The 13456-nt window shown below is 41.7% G+C and overlaps 1 protein-coding gene across 3 annotated transcripts in view; it reads left to right on the plus strand.

Moving 5' to 3' along the window:
* NCAM2 (neural cell adhesion molecule 2) overlaps positions 1-13456 on the plus strand; it is a 301945-nt gene that overhangs the window by 177969 nt on the left and 110520 nt on the right. For all 3 annotated transcript variants that reach the window (XM_060770486.2, XM_060770485.2, XM_060770484.2), the window contains exon 9: positions 7437-7587. In XM_060770486.2, coding sequence (XP_060626469.2) covers positions 7437-7587 — 151 coding nt within the window. The remainder of the gene's footprint in view (positions 1-7436; positions 7588-13456) is intronic.

Genomic DNA, 13456 nt, shown 5'->3' on the forward strand with positions numbered 1-13456 from the left:
ATAAAAGAGGCAATAAGAAGTCTGAAGGCAAACAAAGCGCCGGGCCCAGACGGACTAACAGCTATCTATTACAATTTTTTTCAAAATGAATTAACACCTCACCTAAAAAAAAATCATGAATGAAATAAGACAAACCAAGAAGATTCTGGAAACTTGGAGGCAAGCAACCATATGTTTAATCCATAAAGAAAATACAGACCCCGAAAACGTAAAAAACTATAGACCTATCTCCCTTCTAAATTTAGATTATAAATTATTTAGTTTTATAATTGCAGATAGATTGAAGAAACTACTAAACAAGACAATAAAAGCGGATCAAGCAGGTTTTCTACCCAAAAGAAACCAAAATCAAAACGTAAGAACAATTGTGGACCTAATTGAATACTATGAAATTAAAAACCAAAAGAAAGTGATGTTATTGGCCATAGACGCAGAAAAGGCTTTCGACAATGTTAATTGGAACTTCCTAAAATTTTTGATGAAAGAAATGGATATCGGTTACTATTTTCAAAATATAATAAATGCCATCTATGAAAGACAAGAAGCAAAAATACTCATAAATGGATACGAAACAGAAAGCCTAGAAATTCAAAAGGGAACGAGACAGGGGTGCCCTTTGTCGCCCCTGCTGTTTATCTTAATATTGGAAGTCCTAATGGACAAAATAAGAGAGGAGAAAGAACTAAAAGGCACGAAAATACAAGGAAAATAATACAAAATCAAAGCGTTTGCTGACGACCTAATCTGTATCATAGAAGACCCCATGGAAAAACTAGGAAATTGGCTAGCAACAATAGGAGAATTCGGAACAGTGGCAGGATTTAAAATAAATATAGAAAAGACGAAAGCATTAGTGAAGAATATATCAACCAAAGAACAGAAGGAGATAGAAGATCGATGGAGGATAAAAATTGTGAAAAAATTAAAATACTTAGGGATCATATTGACAACAAAAAATCTACATTTGCTACAAAATAATTATACAGATACATGAAAGAAAATTAGAAAAGACATGGAAAATTGGAGAAGTCTAAATTTAAGCTTATTAGGGAGAATAGCGACAGTCAAGATGCAAATTCTACCAAAAATGGTCTTTCTCTTCCAAAATTTGCCAATAATAAGAAATCAAAAATTGCTGAAAGAATGGAATAAAGATATGATGAATTTTATATGGCAAAAGAAAAAAACAAGGATAAATTTCAAGAATATGATTGAGGAAAGAAAAAATGGAGGTATGGGAGTACCAGAATTTAAGTTATACTTCGAAGCCTGTGCATTAATGTGGATACGAGAATGGTCAAAATTAGAAAACGAAAAATTGTTGAATTTAGAAGGGATAGATTTAAGAGCAGGATGGCATCAATATTTATGGTTTGAGGGAGTCAAAAAAGAAAAAAAAAGTTTGGGATCCATTTTATACGATCGGCTATACATAAAATTTGGGAAAAATACAAGAAGAAAATCTGTGTGAAGACCCCATTGTGGATATCACCGCTGGAAGCAGTTCAAAGAAGGGAGCTAGGCTGGAATGATTGGCTGAAATATAAAGAATTGGTGAAAAAAGAAAAGGGGAAAATAATATTAAAAACTCAGCAAGAGATGAAGGAAATCAATGCGAAAATCTCATGGTTACAATTCTGGCAGATAAGAGAAAGTTTTTAAAAAAATGAAAAATTCGGCTTCGAAGAACAAACAACATTCTGGGATACTATAATGCAGACGGAAAGAAAAATAATAACAAAGATATACAAAAAATTAAGAGAATGGAACAAAGACCCGAAGGAAGAAAAGGAATACATGAAGAGATAGAAAGAAAATTTCGGAAGGAACATAAGAATAGAGGAATGGAAGGAAATTTGGACGAAGAAATTAATATATACGTATGCAACAGATCTTAAGGAAAATTGGTTAAAAATGGCATTTAGATGGTATTTGACTCCATACAAATTAGGCAAATACTATAACAATGTCAACATAAATTGTTGGAAATGTAGAAAGAAGGAAGGCACTCTATTTCACATGTGGTGGACATGTGACAAGGCAAAGTCTTATTGGAAAAAAATACATGAGATAATGCAAAAGATGCTAGGTATTAATATTCAGTTAAAACCAGAATTATTTTTGTTGGGTATGACAACACCAAAAATGGAAAAGAACACTGATAAACTACTATTCCTGCTAACAACAGCGGCGAGGATGTGTTATGCAAAATTATGGAAAAATGAAGAAATACCAGAACCAGAAGAATGGCTACAAAAGATATATGACATTAGAAATATGGACCGACTTACATATTTAATATCGAGAAGCAAGGATAAACCGACACAAGAGACAAATTGGGGAAAAATTACTATTTAAAAGAGATAAAATATAAGACAATTATCTAGACAAAGGACTATACTCCTAAGAAGAAGGAGGGAGAGAAGCCCATTATGGGAGAGAAAGAAGAAGAACAATAACAATAACAGCAACGAAGAACAGAAGAGAGAGAAAAGGAGAACATCTCCACCAATCTTCTCCCCCTCCTTCTCACTTTCTCTTTTTTTAAGTGCCTTTTTTTTCTTTTTAACAATGTCACAAAAAACTCAATAAAAATATTTTTAAAAAAAATAAAGTTGGGGCAATAACACATCCCTGTTAGACACCTGATTCCACCTTAAATGGGTCACTTTGGGAGCCATTGCTGTCCAAGACCATTGCCATCATGTCATCATGGAGGAGCCACAGGATGTTCACAAATTTGTTAGGGCACCCGATTTTTTGGATGATGATCCAGAGAGCGCTGCGATTCATTGTGTTGAATGCCTTTGCAAGGTCGATGAATGCCATGTACAGAGGTTGATTTTGTTCTCTGCATTTTTCTTGAAGCTGTTGTGCAGTGAAGATCATGTCCACTGTTCCTTTGGAGGGGTGGAAGCCATTCTGGCATTCTGGGAGGGTGTCTTCTGAGAGGGGTAGAAGGCGGTTTGCAAGGATTCCTGCGAGGATTTTCCCAGCTGAGGTGAGAAGGGAGATACCTCAATAGTTTCTGCAGTCTGTTCTTTCCCCTTTTTTGAAGAGGGTGATGATGGTGGCATTCTTGAAATCTGCTGGGATTTTCTCGGTCACCCACACTTTTTCTATGAGTTGGTGGAGTTGGTGTGTCAACTCAGGTCCTCCCTCTTTAAAGATTTCAGCAGGGATCCCATCAGGTCCGCTGGCTTTGTTATTTTTTTTGTTGGCTGATGGCATTGCTGACTTCTTCCAAACTAGGCAGTGCTGCAAGCTCATCTCTGGTTTGTTGTTGTGGGATTTGTGAGAGAACCTCTTTGGCCACATTGGAGCTGCGGTTCAGGAGGCTTTGGAAGTGTTCTTTCCAACATAGTTCAATTGAGTTTTGGTCCTTCAGGAGTTTGGTTCCATCTGATGAACGTAGAGGCTGTATGCCATGGTTTCTTGGTCCATAGATGACTTTTGTGGCTTTGAAAAATCCCTGAGCATCATGGGTATCTGCAAGGTATTGGATTTCTTCAGCCTTCTTTGTCCACCAGATGTTGGACCAGATGTTCTCTTGTCCTTCTTTGGACCTCAGCTTTTGCACTGGTGTAGATCTTTTACTTAGCAGCACAGTTGATGTCTCTCTGCCATGTTTGGAAGGCTTTCCTTTTCTTGTCAATTAGCTGTAGGATCTCGTTGTCATTTTCGTCAAACCAATCTTGATGTTTCTTGGTTTGATATTCAATAGTTTCTTTGCAGGCTGTGATGATGGAGGTCTTCAGTTTGTTCCAATGCTCCTCAACATTTTCGGGGTGTTCTGTGGGTAGATGGTTCTTGAGTGCTGTTTGGAGATGGGCTCGTCTGGAGGGCTTCTGAAGGGCTTGGGTGTTCATTTTGCACCTTGTCTTTCTTCCTTGGAGTCTGCGCTTGAGGGCCATCTTGATAGCCATTGTGGATCGGATTAGTCTGTGGTTCTGTCCAGCAGTCGTTAGCACCTGTCATGGCTCTTGTGAGGAGCACGTCATGGCGATCTCTGACACGTGTGATTACATAGTCTAAGAGGTGCCAATGCTTTGACCGGAGGTGCTTCCATGATGTCTTGAGCTTATTCTTTTGGCAGAAGAGCATGTTGGTGACGACAAGGTTGTGTTCCGCACATTTGGTGAGAAGCAGGATGCCATTCAAGTTGCTGTTTCCAACCCCGTCTTTTCCTATAGTCCCTGGCCACAGGTCGAAGTCTCACCCGACTCTTGCATTAAAGTCCCCCAGGAGGATGATTTTGTCCTCCTTAGGTATCTCCGATAGGACAGTGTCCAGCTGACAGTAAAAATTTTCCTTGATATTTTCATCAGCATCTAATGTTGGTGCACAGGTACTTATGATGGTTGCCTTTTGGTTTTTGGCAAGATCAATTAGGAGGGTTGAGAGTCATTCATTGATGCCAGTGGGTGCTTCGGTCAGATGTTTCACCAGATCATTTCTGATAGCAAAGCCAAATCTGTGCATTCTTTGATCTTCTTTGGGCAGTCTTTTCCAGAAGAAGGTGTAGCCTCCTTTTTCTTCCTTCAGCTGTCCCTCTCCTGCTCTTCAGGTCTCCTGAAGTGCTGCTATGTCAATGTTAAAACGTCCCAGCTACCTTGCAATGATGGCAGTTCTGCGTTTGGGGCGTTCACTGTCAGTGTTGTCCATCAGTGTCTGTACGTTCCATGTACCAAAGTTCATTTTTCTTTTTTGGCCGCAGGGTGGGGACCCCACTGGACATGGCAGTCCAGTCAGGGATAAGAGAGGCAGATTATGTTTAGGGCACCTTTTCTAGCCCCTTCCCCATGTGGAGTGAGCAGAGTAGGTCCCAAAAGCGGCTGCTCAGTCATGGATACAGCTGCCGAAATATTCAACTGCCTCGGACCTTGAGGTAGAACGACTGAGTCTGTATCCACCGCCCATGTGCCAGTCTGTGACTAGGGGCTTCCAGATTTCACAGTCCTGCCACCATCGCCACTCGCTGATTGCCACGGGACTTTGGTTGATTTGTTTTTATTTTCTTTGGAAGACGCCTGTGCGTGAGATTTTTTAATGTGTGGAGGTCAGTGCACAACTGATCAACACACAGTCTTCACAGAGTGAGGTTCCACTGGTGGTGTAGTTTAACACAATGACTGTGGCTTCTCAATCTGTTGCAGCCTTCTTCCACCGTCACAGCTGTTTTAACATGTACCATGTTATCCTCCGCCTGCTCCACCATTGAGGTCTTTGAATCTACGGACTGTGCTTGGTCTGGAACCTCCCACACAGCCACTCCTGGGAGTGCACGACTCCAGTCGTTGTGCCCACAACATGCAAGCCCCCTTAGCATGACAAGGTGACAGTCCATCGAGAGGGAGTCCTTTTTGTACATATGGCCTAGCAAGGGTCTTCTCATTGTTGTGTTTTGAACATATTCTTACACTTTGATGTGAAAAACTCGCGTATAAAAGTAAAGTAACTATTTGAACTCCTTAAAGATTATGCATTGAATAGCCTGCAATGTACATTATAGAATTACCTTGCCCATAAAGTATCAGTACAATATTTAGACCTCATTGTATGCTTAGGCACATTAGCATGGCATTTCAGCACAATTACGAGGGCTGAGAACTAATTTAATTTGCATACTAATGAATGTTCCTTTTAACCCACCCTTCTGCCTCTTACACAGCGTTAGGCTTCTAGTTGCTTAAGGGGTAGATAGGCATTTTTCTCTTACCTGACATTACGCTCTGGGGAAGTGTTAATTGGCATGAAGTAGTATTCCAGCTAGACTGTCTACAGCTAGTAGGAGAGAAAAGGAGGCATATGGTGAACACCTGTGGTACCCATTTGGTCAAAGGCAGATTTGTGGTGCTATCTCTGCATGTCATGTGACAAGGGGTACGGAGCTTCCTTTTGATATCTCTCTCAACTGAGTTTTGGGTTTGATCTTAAGGCTGACTTTCCAGGAGATGGTAGGGTAGTGAAAAATCTAGATTGTTTTCCCCCCTGGGGGAAGCTGGGGAGACAGTCTGAATGTACCCCAGCTACTCCAACATTCGATTACTTTCCATTTGTTCATTTGTAGAAATAATTCAATTGGCAATAGTTTAAGTAAGATGGCTAGTATTTAATCCAATTTAAGTGTGTAATCTCATTATTTCATGGGTTGGTCAGCAACTAATTCTCGCAACTATTTGGAAGCAGTGGCCCTGGAGGCTTTAGGATCTCTTTGTGGGTTTTAGAAATTAAAAGATGCTTCTAGGGACTGTGTTTAGCCTGCATTTTCCTTTTATCCTGGGGTGGAATATTGTGTTCTGTTTTTGATGCTATCCTCTCTCAAACCTAGAATACAGAAACTGTTGGTTTTAATGGTTAAAGTATTTAAAAAGCACCTAATTATCTTGCTCTATGATTTTCTCCTCAAGACTCTTAAAGAGAGAGGAATCACAAAGTGGGCAATATACAATAAAGTTTCATTTATTAGGTAAGAAAAGCTTCACTTCTAGGAGAGAAGAATTTTGAGACTCTGTGTGTTGAAAGGAGGGTTTTCTTTGCATTTGTGTGTATGAGGGCCCTTCCAGACAGGGCACAAAATGTGGGTCCTGTCGGACTTTTACCTGAGGTGCCCAAATAACACCTCAGGTAAAAGAGTATTGATTCAGGACAAAGCAGGAAAACCCCGATTTGCCACAGATTAATTTGATACCCAAGTAGACGTGGACCTCAGGGTATGGGCCCTGTGGGGACTGACCCCTGGGTAGTCTTGCAACCACCCAGGGGTTAATCCCCACACTCATTTTGCACTTTTTGGGCTTCCCAATCCCTAAAGCTTTAAAAGAAAATAAACTTACTGGGCTGCCATGCCTCTTATCCAGCAGCCCTCCTGATGTGTAGAAATAACACACCAATTGGCAAGGGGAGTAGGAGAGAAATCACTCCTGCACCTCCGCCCCGCCTACTGGTGCATCATTCCGATGCTCAGGAGGGCTGCTGGAGAGGAGCCATGACACCCCGGTAAGTTTTTATTTTATTTTAAGGCTGGGGGAGGGTGGAATGGGACCCCCCCCCCCCCCCAGGAAAGCCCAGGTCTTTGGGAAGGGCATGGGGAATTAAACCTGCTTCAGAGCGGGTGTCTTTAACCCATTATGGTGGGTTTAAGCCCTGTGTGGAGAGAGAGAGTGGGGAGTACATTAGCGGTTTGTCTGTTTCCTTGTGAGATACAAAGTAAAAAAAAATTATGTGTGCTTGTGTAGGTATTTACCAAATAAATATTAAATATCTATTTTAAAACTCAAGAATATGTCCAACATGCTTTAAAATTGCAAGGTGTCTTCAGTCATGGTGCTTTAACATTGCAAAGTGTTTTCAGTGGCTTAGATAATTACTTGATACTTATTTTTTTAAAATGTACAAAATAAATAGACACTTTCTCCCTAAATGTTTATAAACAGGGTATGGATAGTCGAATAGAAGTCAAAGGGCAGCATGGGAAGTCGTCACTTCATATTAAGGATGTGAAATTGTCAGATGCAGGAAGATATGACTGTGAAGCTGCAAGCAGAATTGGCGGGCACCAGAAAAGCATGTTCCTCGATATTGAATGTAAGTTTTAACTTTTCCCCCTCTTTGTATTTATTTTGCATATCTATTTTAACATAGCCTAATTGTTCTTTACCAATTTTGGCATGAGTGGACAAATTATCAGCTACATTATTAGTCTTCATATGGTGAAGACTGCAAAATTTATCTGATTGAGGTCTCTCCTATCCTCCACATAGCCTATCAGCTGTCCACTCAAAACAATGATGCTCATAGTGCCTCATTTGTCATTCAATAAAAACAGAAATTGTGGAGTCTTTCCTGTCTGTTGTCCTGATTACATCAGCCAGGACACCTGCTAGTAGGGTTTTATTAGTGGCCATAACTGTTCATGTCTCAATGTTGACTGAAATTCAATAATTCTGTTTTGCATTAAGCTGTTTGCTAGACCATGAACATACATGTTCTCTAATATGGAAAGTTTTCTGCTGTTTTTATTAGACATTATAGTTTATCTATCTCTTGGACTCATTATTTTCTTTTTAGGAGTTACTGTAAATTTAGCAAACTCTAAATTAATGTAATGTTATTCTACAAGTCTGAAAGTCCAGGCTTAGTTAGGTTTAATGAGAACTGAACAAAGCACTTTATAATGTGAACCTTGCAAGTCTCTCTCAAGATGTACAAAATTGGCCAGTGAGAATTATGATACGTTTATCGACACACGCATACCTCCAACTATAGAGATAGCTGGGTTTGTTTGTGGGTTTTTTTTGCCAGATAAATATGTTCTTTGGGGAAGAAATCTAGTAAAAATCAAGTACCAATTACCTCTGATCCCATAGTAATACCAGTTGTGTTTTTTTTTCTAAAACTTTATTTTATGGATATGTATAAGAATTATACAGTCAGTTTGTGTACTGTTTTGAATGCAAAACTACTCTGGAGGCCCGTGTTTAACTCCTTACTCAACTATGGAAATGCACTGGGAGTCCTTGGGCAAGTCACAATCAATCTCAGGAGAATCTTGGCAATAAAGACATGTGGTACATATACCTCAGGGTCATAATAATAATAATAATAATAATAATAATAGTCACTTCTTTCTGCTGCTTGAGATGGATACAACACCATTAAAACAAAAAAATAAAAACTATTAGAAGACATACACAAGACATACAGAGTTATAAACCAGTTAAAACCCACTAATGAAATGCAGGTTAAAATTCACAACTTAAAATTGACCAGATAGGCCTGCCAGAAGAAATAGTTCTTCAATTGCATCTCAAATTCCAACAGCTGAGTTAGCTATCGAAGCTCATATGTCACAAATGACTTGAAGGTACACAACAGCATCAATAACAGTGGTAGAAATGTAAAGTACTATACTTGGCCAGAAAAAATGAATTTAATGGGTGACACCTGGCTTGTACCCTTACTAGGAGTCTTAGTAGATCACAAGTTGAATGTGAGTCACACTGTGATGCAGCAGCTAAAAAGAATTAATGTTATGCTAGACTGCATCAAAACATATAAAGAGTCTAAATGAAGGTAAGTAATACTACCACTCTGCTTTGGTAAGACTTCACCTGGAATGCTGTGTCCAATTCTAGGCAGTACAATTCAAGAAGGATATTGATAAGTTGGAATTTATTTATTTATTTATTTATGTCGGGTACTTCTACCCCGCCCTTCTCAACCCCCTAAGGGCGACTCAGGGCTGCTTCCATCCGGCATACATTTGATGTCTACAATTCAACACAATAAAATACATAGTAACAACAATTATAAACAGTTAAAACATTATGTTAATACACTAAAAGGCTAGCCTGGTGGCCATCGTTTTGCCAAGTCCATAATTAATAAATTCATTCCACTTATCATAGTCCATTTCCAAAGCTTTAGTCATCATTGTCCTTGTCAGTCTGCCAGATTACCCAAAGGCCTGGTCCCACATCCATGTTTTTAATTTCCTTCTGAAAGAGAGGAGGAATGATGATGATCTAATTTCCTCGGGGAGTGAATTCCACAGGCGGGGGGGGGGGGCACCACCGAGAAGGTCCTGTCCCTCGTCCTCGCCAATCTCATCTGTGACAAGGGCAGGGCCAAGAGCAGGGCCCCTCCAGAAGATCTTTCCAAACAGTCTTCAAAGGCAACTCCACATAGAACATGTTGCAGTAATCTATTTGGGATGTAACAAGAGTGTGGACCACTGTGGCCAGATCTGACTTCCCAAGGTATGGGCGCAGCTGGTGCACAAGTTTTAATTGTGCAAAAGCTCTCCCAGTCACAGCTGAGACCTGGGGTTCTAAGCTCAGCGCTGAGTCCAGGATCACTCCCAAGCTGTGAACCTGCGTCTTCAGGGGGAGTGTAACCCCGTCTAACACAGGCTGTAACCCTATGCCCTGTTCGTCCTTGCGACTAACAAGTAGGACCTCTGTCTTGTCTGGATTCAGTTTCAATTTGTTAGCTCTCATCCAGTCCGACACAGCAGCCAAGCACCGGTTCAGAGTCTGGACAGCCTCCTTGGTGACAGGTGAGAAGGAGTGACAGATTTGGACATTATCTGCATAGAGATAACATCTCATTCCAAAACTCTGGATGATCTCCCCCAGCGGCTTCATGTAGATGTTAAACAACATTGGGGACAGAATTGAACCCTGTGGGACTCCACACAACAATGGTTGTGGGGTCGAACAGGTGTCACCCAGTAACACCTTCTGGGACCCTCCCTCGAGAAAGGACCAGAGCCACTGCAAAACAGTACCCCCAAGTCCCATGTCTACGAGGCGTCCCAGAAGGATACAGTGGTCAATGGTATCAAAGGCCGCTGAGAGGTCCAGCAGAACCAACAGGGACACACTTCCCCTGTCCAGTTCCTGGCGAAGATCATCTACCAAGGCAACTAAGGCTGTCTCAGTCCCATGTCCCGGCCTAAAACCAAACAGCGGTTTTATAATAGCTTGTTTTAAGCTCGCTGGAAATTTCCCCTCCTGTAAGGAGGCATTAACCACCACCTTTACCCACTCTGCCAAACCCCTTCTGGCTTCTTTTATCAGCCAGGATGGACAGGGGTCTAGGATGCATGTGGTACATCTCACTTCTCCAAGGATCCTGTCCACATCCTCAAGCTGAACCAACTGAAATGAATCCAATAAAACCGGACAAGCAGGTGCTCATGTTACATCCTCAGAGACTGCTGTTAACATGGCATTGAAATCAGACCGAATCAGCGCAACTTTATCCGCAAAGAATCGAGCAAATGCTTCACAGCGAGCTAGCGAGTCATCAGGGATCTCGCTCTTCGGCGGGTTTAACAGTCCTCTGACAACTTGGAATAGTTCAGCCGGACAGTTCTTTGCAGATGCAATATTAGCAGCAAGAAATGATTTCAGTGCCGCCTTTATTGTCATGTCATAGGACCTTAGAAAGGTATCTAGATGTTTTTGGACTGATTTGGAGGGCCTTCTGCACCACACGCACTCTAACCTCCTCTTCTTTCGCTTCATCGCTGCCAACTCCTCAGTAAACCAAGGAGCAGTTTTAGCTCAGATACTCAAGAGGGGGCGCTCCGGAGCAATTGTATCAATTGCCCTGGTCATCTCACTGTCCCAGTGAGAGACCAAAGCATCAATAGAGTCACTTGCCAAGGAGGCGGGAAAATCCCAAAGAGCCATCAGGAATCCATTAGAACCCATAAGTCTCTTGGGGCGGACCATTCTAGTGGGTCCACCACCCCTGCGGAGGCTAAGGGGCACGGTAAGTCTAAACCTGATCAGGTGGTGGTCGGTCCATGGCAATGGAGCGATGGTCAGCTCCTTCACCCCACCACCTTGCTCCCATCCCTGACAGAAAACCAAATCCAATGTGTGCTCGGCACTGTGGGTGGGACCAAATATTAATTGGGACAGGCCCATGGTTGCCATGGCGGCCATGAAGTCCTGAGCCGCACCTGACAGGGAGGTCTTGGCATGTACATTGAAATCTCCCAGCACTAGAAGCTGTTGAAACTTCAATGCCAGGTCCAAGACCACCCCTGCTAGCTCAGGTAGGGAGACTGTAGTGCAGCGGGGTAGTCGGTACACTAGCAGAATCCCTGTCCTGTCCCTGTTACCTATCCTAATGCCAAAACACTCATAGGAGGTTGACTGTGGGATGGGGTACATGATCAGGGAGATAGAATAATTATAGACCACCGTGACTCCGCCTCCTCCCCCTCCAGATCTCGGTTGGTGCTGCACAGAGTAACCTGGTGGACAGAGCTGGGAGAGATTCACCCCTCCCCCCTCATCCAACCAGGTCTCCGTTATACAAGCCAGGTCAGACTGTTCTTCAAGTATTAGATCTTTAATAATAGAAGTCTTCCCATTCACTGACCTGGCATTAAGCAGCACCACTCTTAATCTGGAGGGACCGCCATAGAAGGGCAACCAAAATGGAAAAAGCTCTGGAAGCAAAGCTCCGTGATGAGTTCTTAGGGAGCTACATATGTTTGGTTTACTGAAGAAAATGTCAAGAGTTGACATGATAACAATGTTTAAATATTTGAAAGGATGTCATATTGAGAGAGTATGCTTGTTTTCTCCTGCTCTAGAGACTAGGACCCCTTCCACGCAACTGAATAAAATCCCACATTATTTGCTTTGAACTGAAATATATGGCAGTGTGGACTCAGATAACCCAGTTCAAAGCAGACATTGTGGGATTTTCTGCCTTGATATTCTGGGTTTGGAAATAAAATGAGGTTTTCATTCATTTATCTCGACACTGTTTTTATTTTTTTATTTTTTTATTATTTCCCACATGTGTACCCCACCCTTCTCACCCCTTAGAAGACTCAGGGTGGCCTTACAACAGGCAATGATTTGATATCAACAGATATCAATCTGAAAATAAACACAGTTAAAATCTAAACAATTGAAATATCAGTTATTAAAACAACAATTGAAATCACACAAATTGAAATCATAGTCCCAGGACTGTCCATTTGTCAGTCATATTAATTTATTATCATTATTGCTACAACTACTGCTCAAGTGCTTGATCCCACAGACATATCTTAAGCTTTTTCCTGAAGGTCAGGAGAGAGAGGGTTGACCTGATTTCTTTGGAAAGAGTGTTCCACAGATGAGGGGCCACTGCTGAGAAGGCCCTGTCTCTTGTCCCCACCAGTCACAACTGCAACCACTCTACATGGGGTTGCCCTTGAAGACTGTTCAGAAGCTGCAAATTGTTCAATGGGCAGCTGCCAGATTGTTCACCCAAGCAACGTACAGGGAGTACACAACCCCCCTGTTGTGTCAACTCCACTGGCTGCCAGTCTGCTACTGAGCACAATTCAAAGTGCTGGCTTTAGCTTATAAAGCCTTAAATGGTTTTGGCCCAGTTGATCTGTCTGAAAGTATATCCCTCTATAATCTGCCTTGGAGGTTAAGAGTGTCGGGGGAGGCCTTCTTGATTCTACTTGCCTACTATCTATATCTATATCTTTATATAACTGGAAGGATACGTGTTGTGACTTCATCACACTAGAGCAGTAGTTCCCAAAAATCCCAGCCAGTGTTAGGATTTCTGGGAGTTGAAGGCCAAAATATCTGGTTGAGAACCACTGCACTAGAGCATCTATCCAATTTAAAACTGGTTGCTGCCTCCTGCAGGATTCTGGGGTTTGTAGTTTGTGGAGAGCTCTTTAAACTGTCAGCCAGGGAGGTCTTGAGCCTCACTAAACTACAAACCACGCTCTGCAGGAACAGCAAAAGTGGATAGATGCTCTAGTGTGACAAAGTCCCTGAATTCAGAATTCTTTTTTGGACACTCACATTCATATACACACTCTCAAATTGAAAAGAGACTCCTAATCAATTAAAAAAATGTTCAAATTGTGATCAACCACTACAGGTCCACATTCTCAGCCATTTTATGAACCATAGAG

Source organism: Anolis sagrei, chromosome 3 (genome assembly GCF_037176765.1).
Source record: "Anolis sagrei isolate rAnoSag1 chromosome 3, rAnoSag1.mat, whole genome shotgun sequence".
Classification (NCBI taxonomy): Eukaryota; Metazoa; Chordata; class Lepidosauria; order Squamata; family Dactyloidae; genus Anolis; species Anolis sagrei.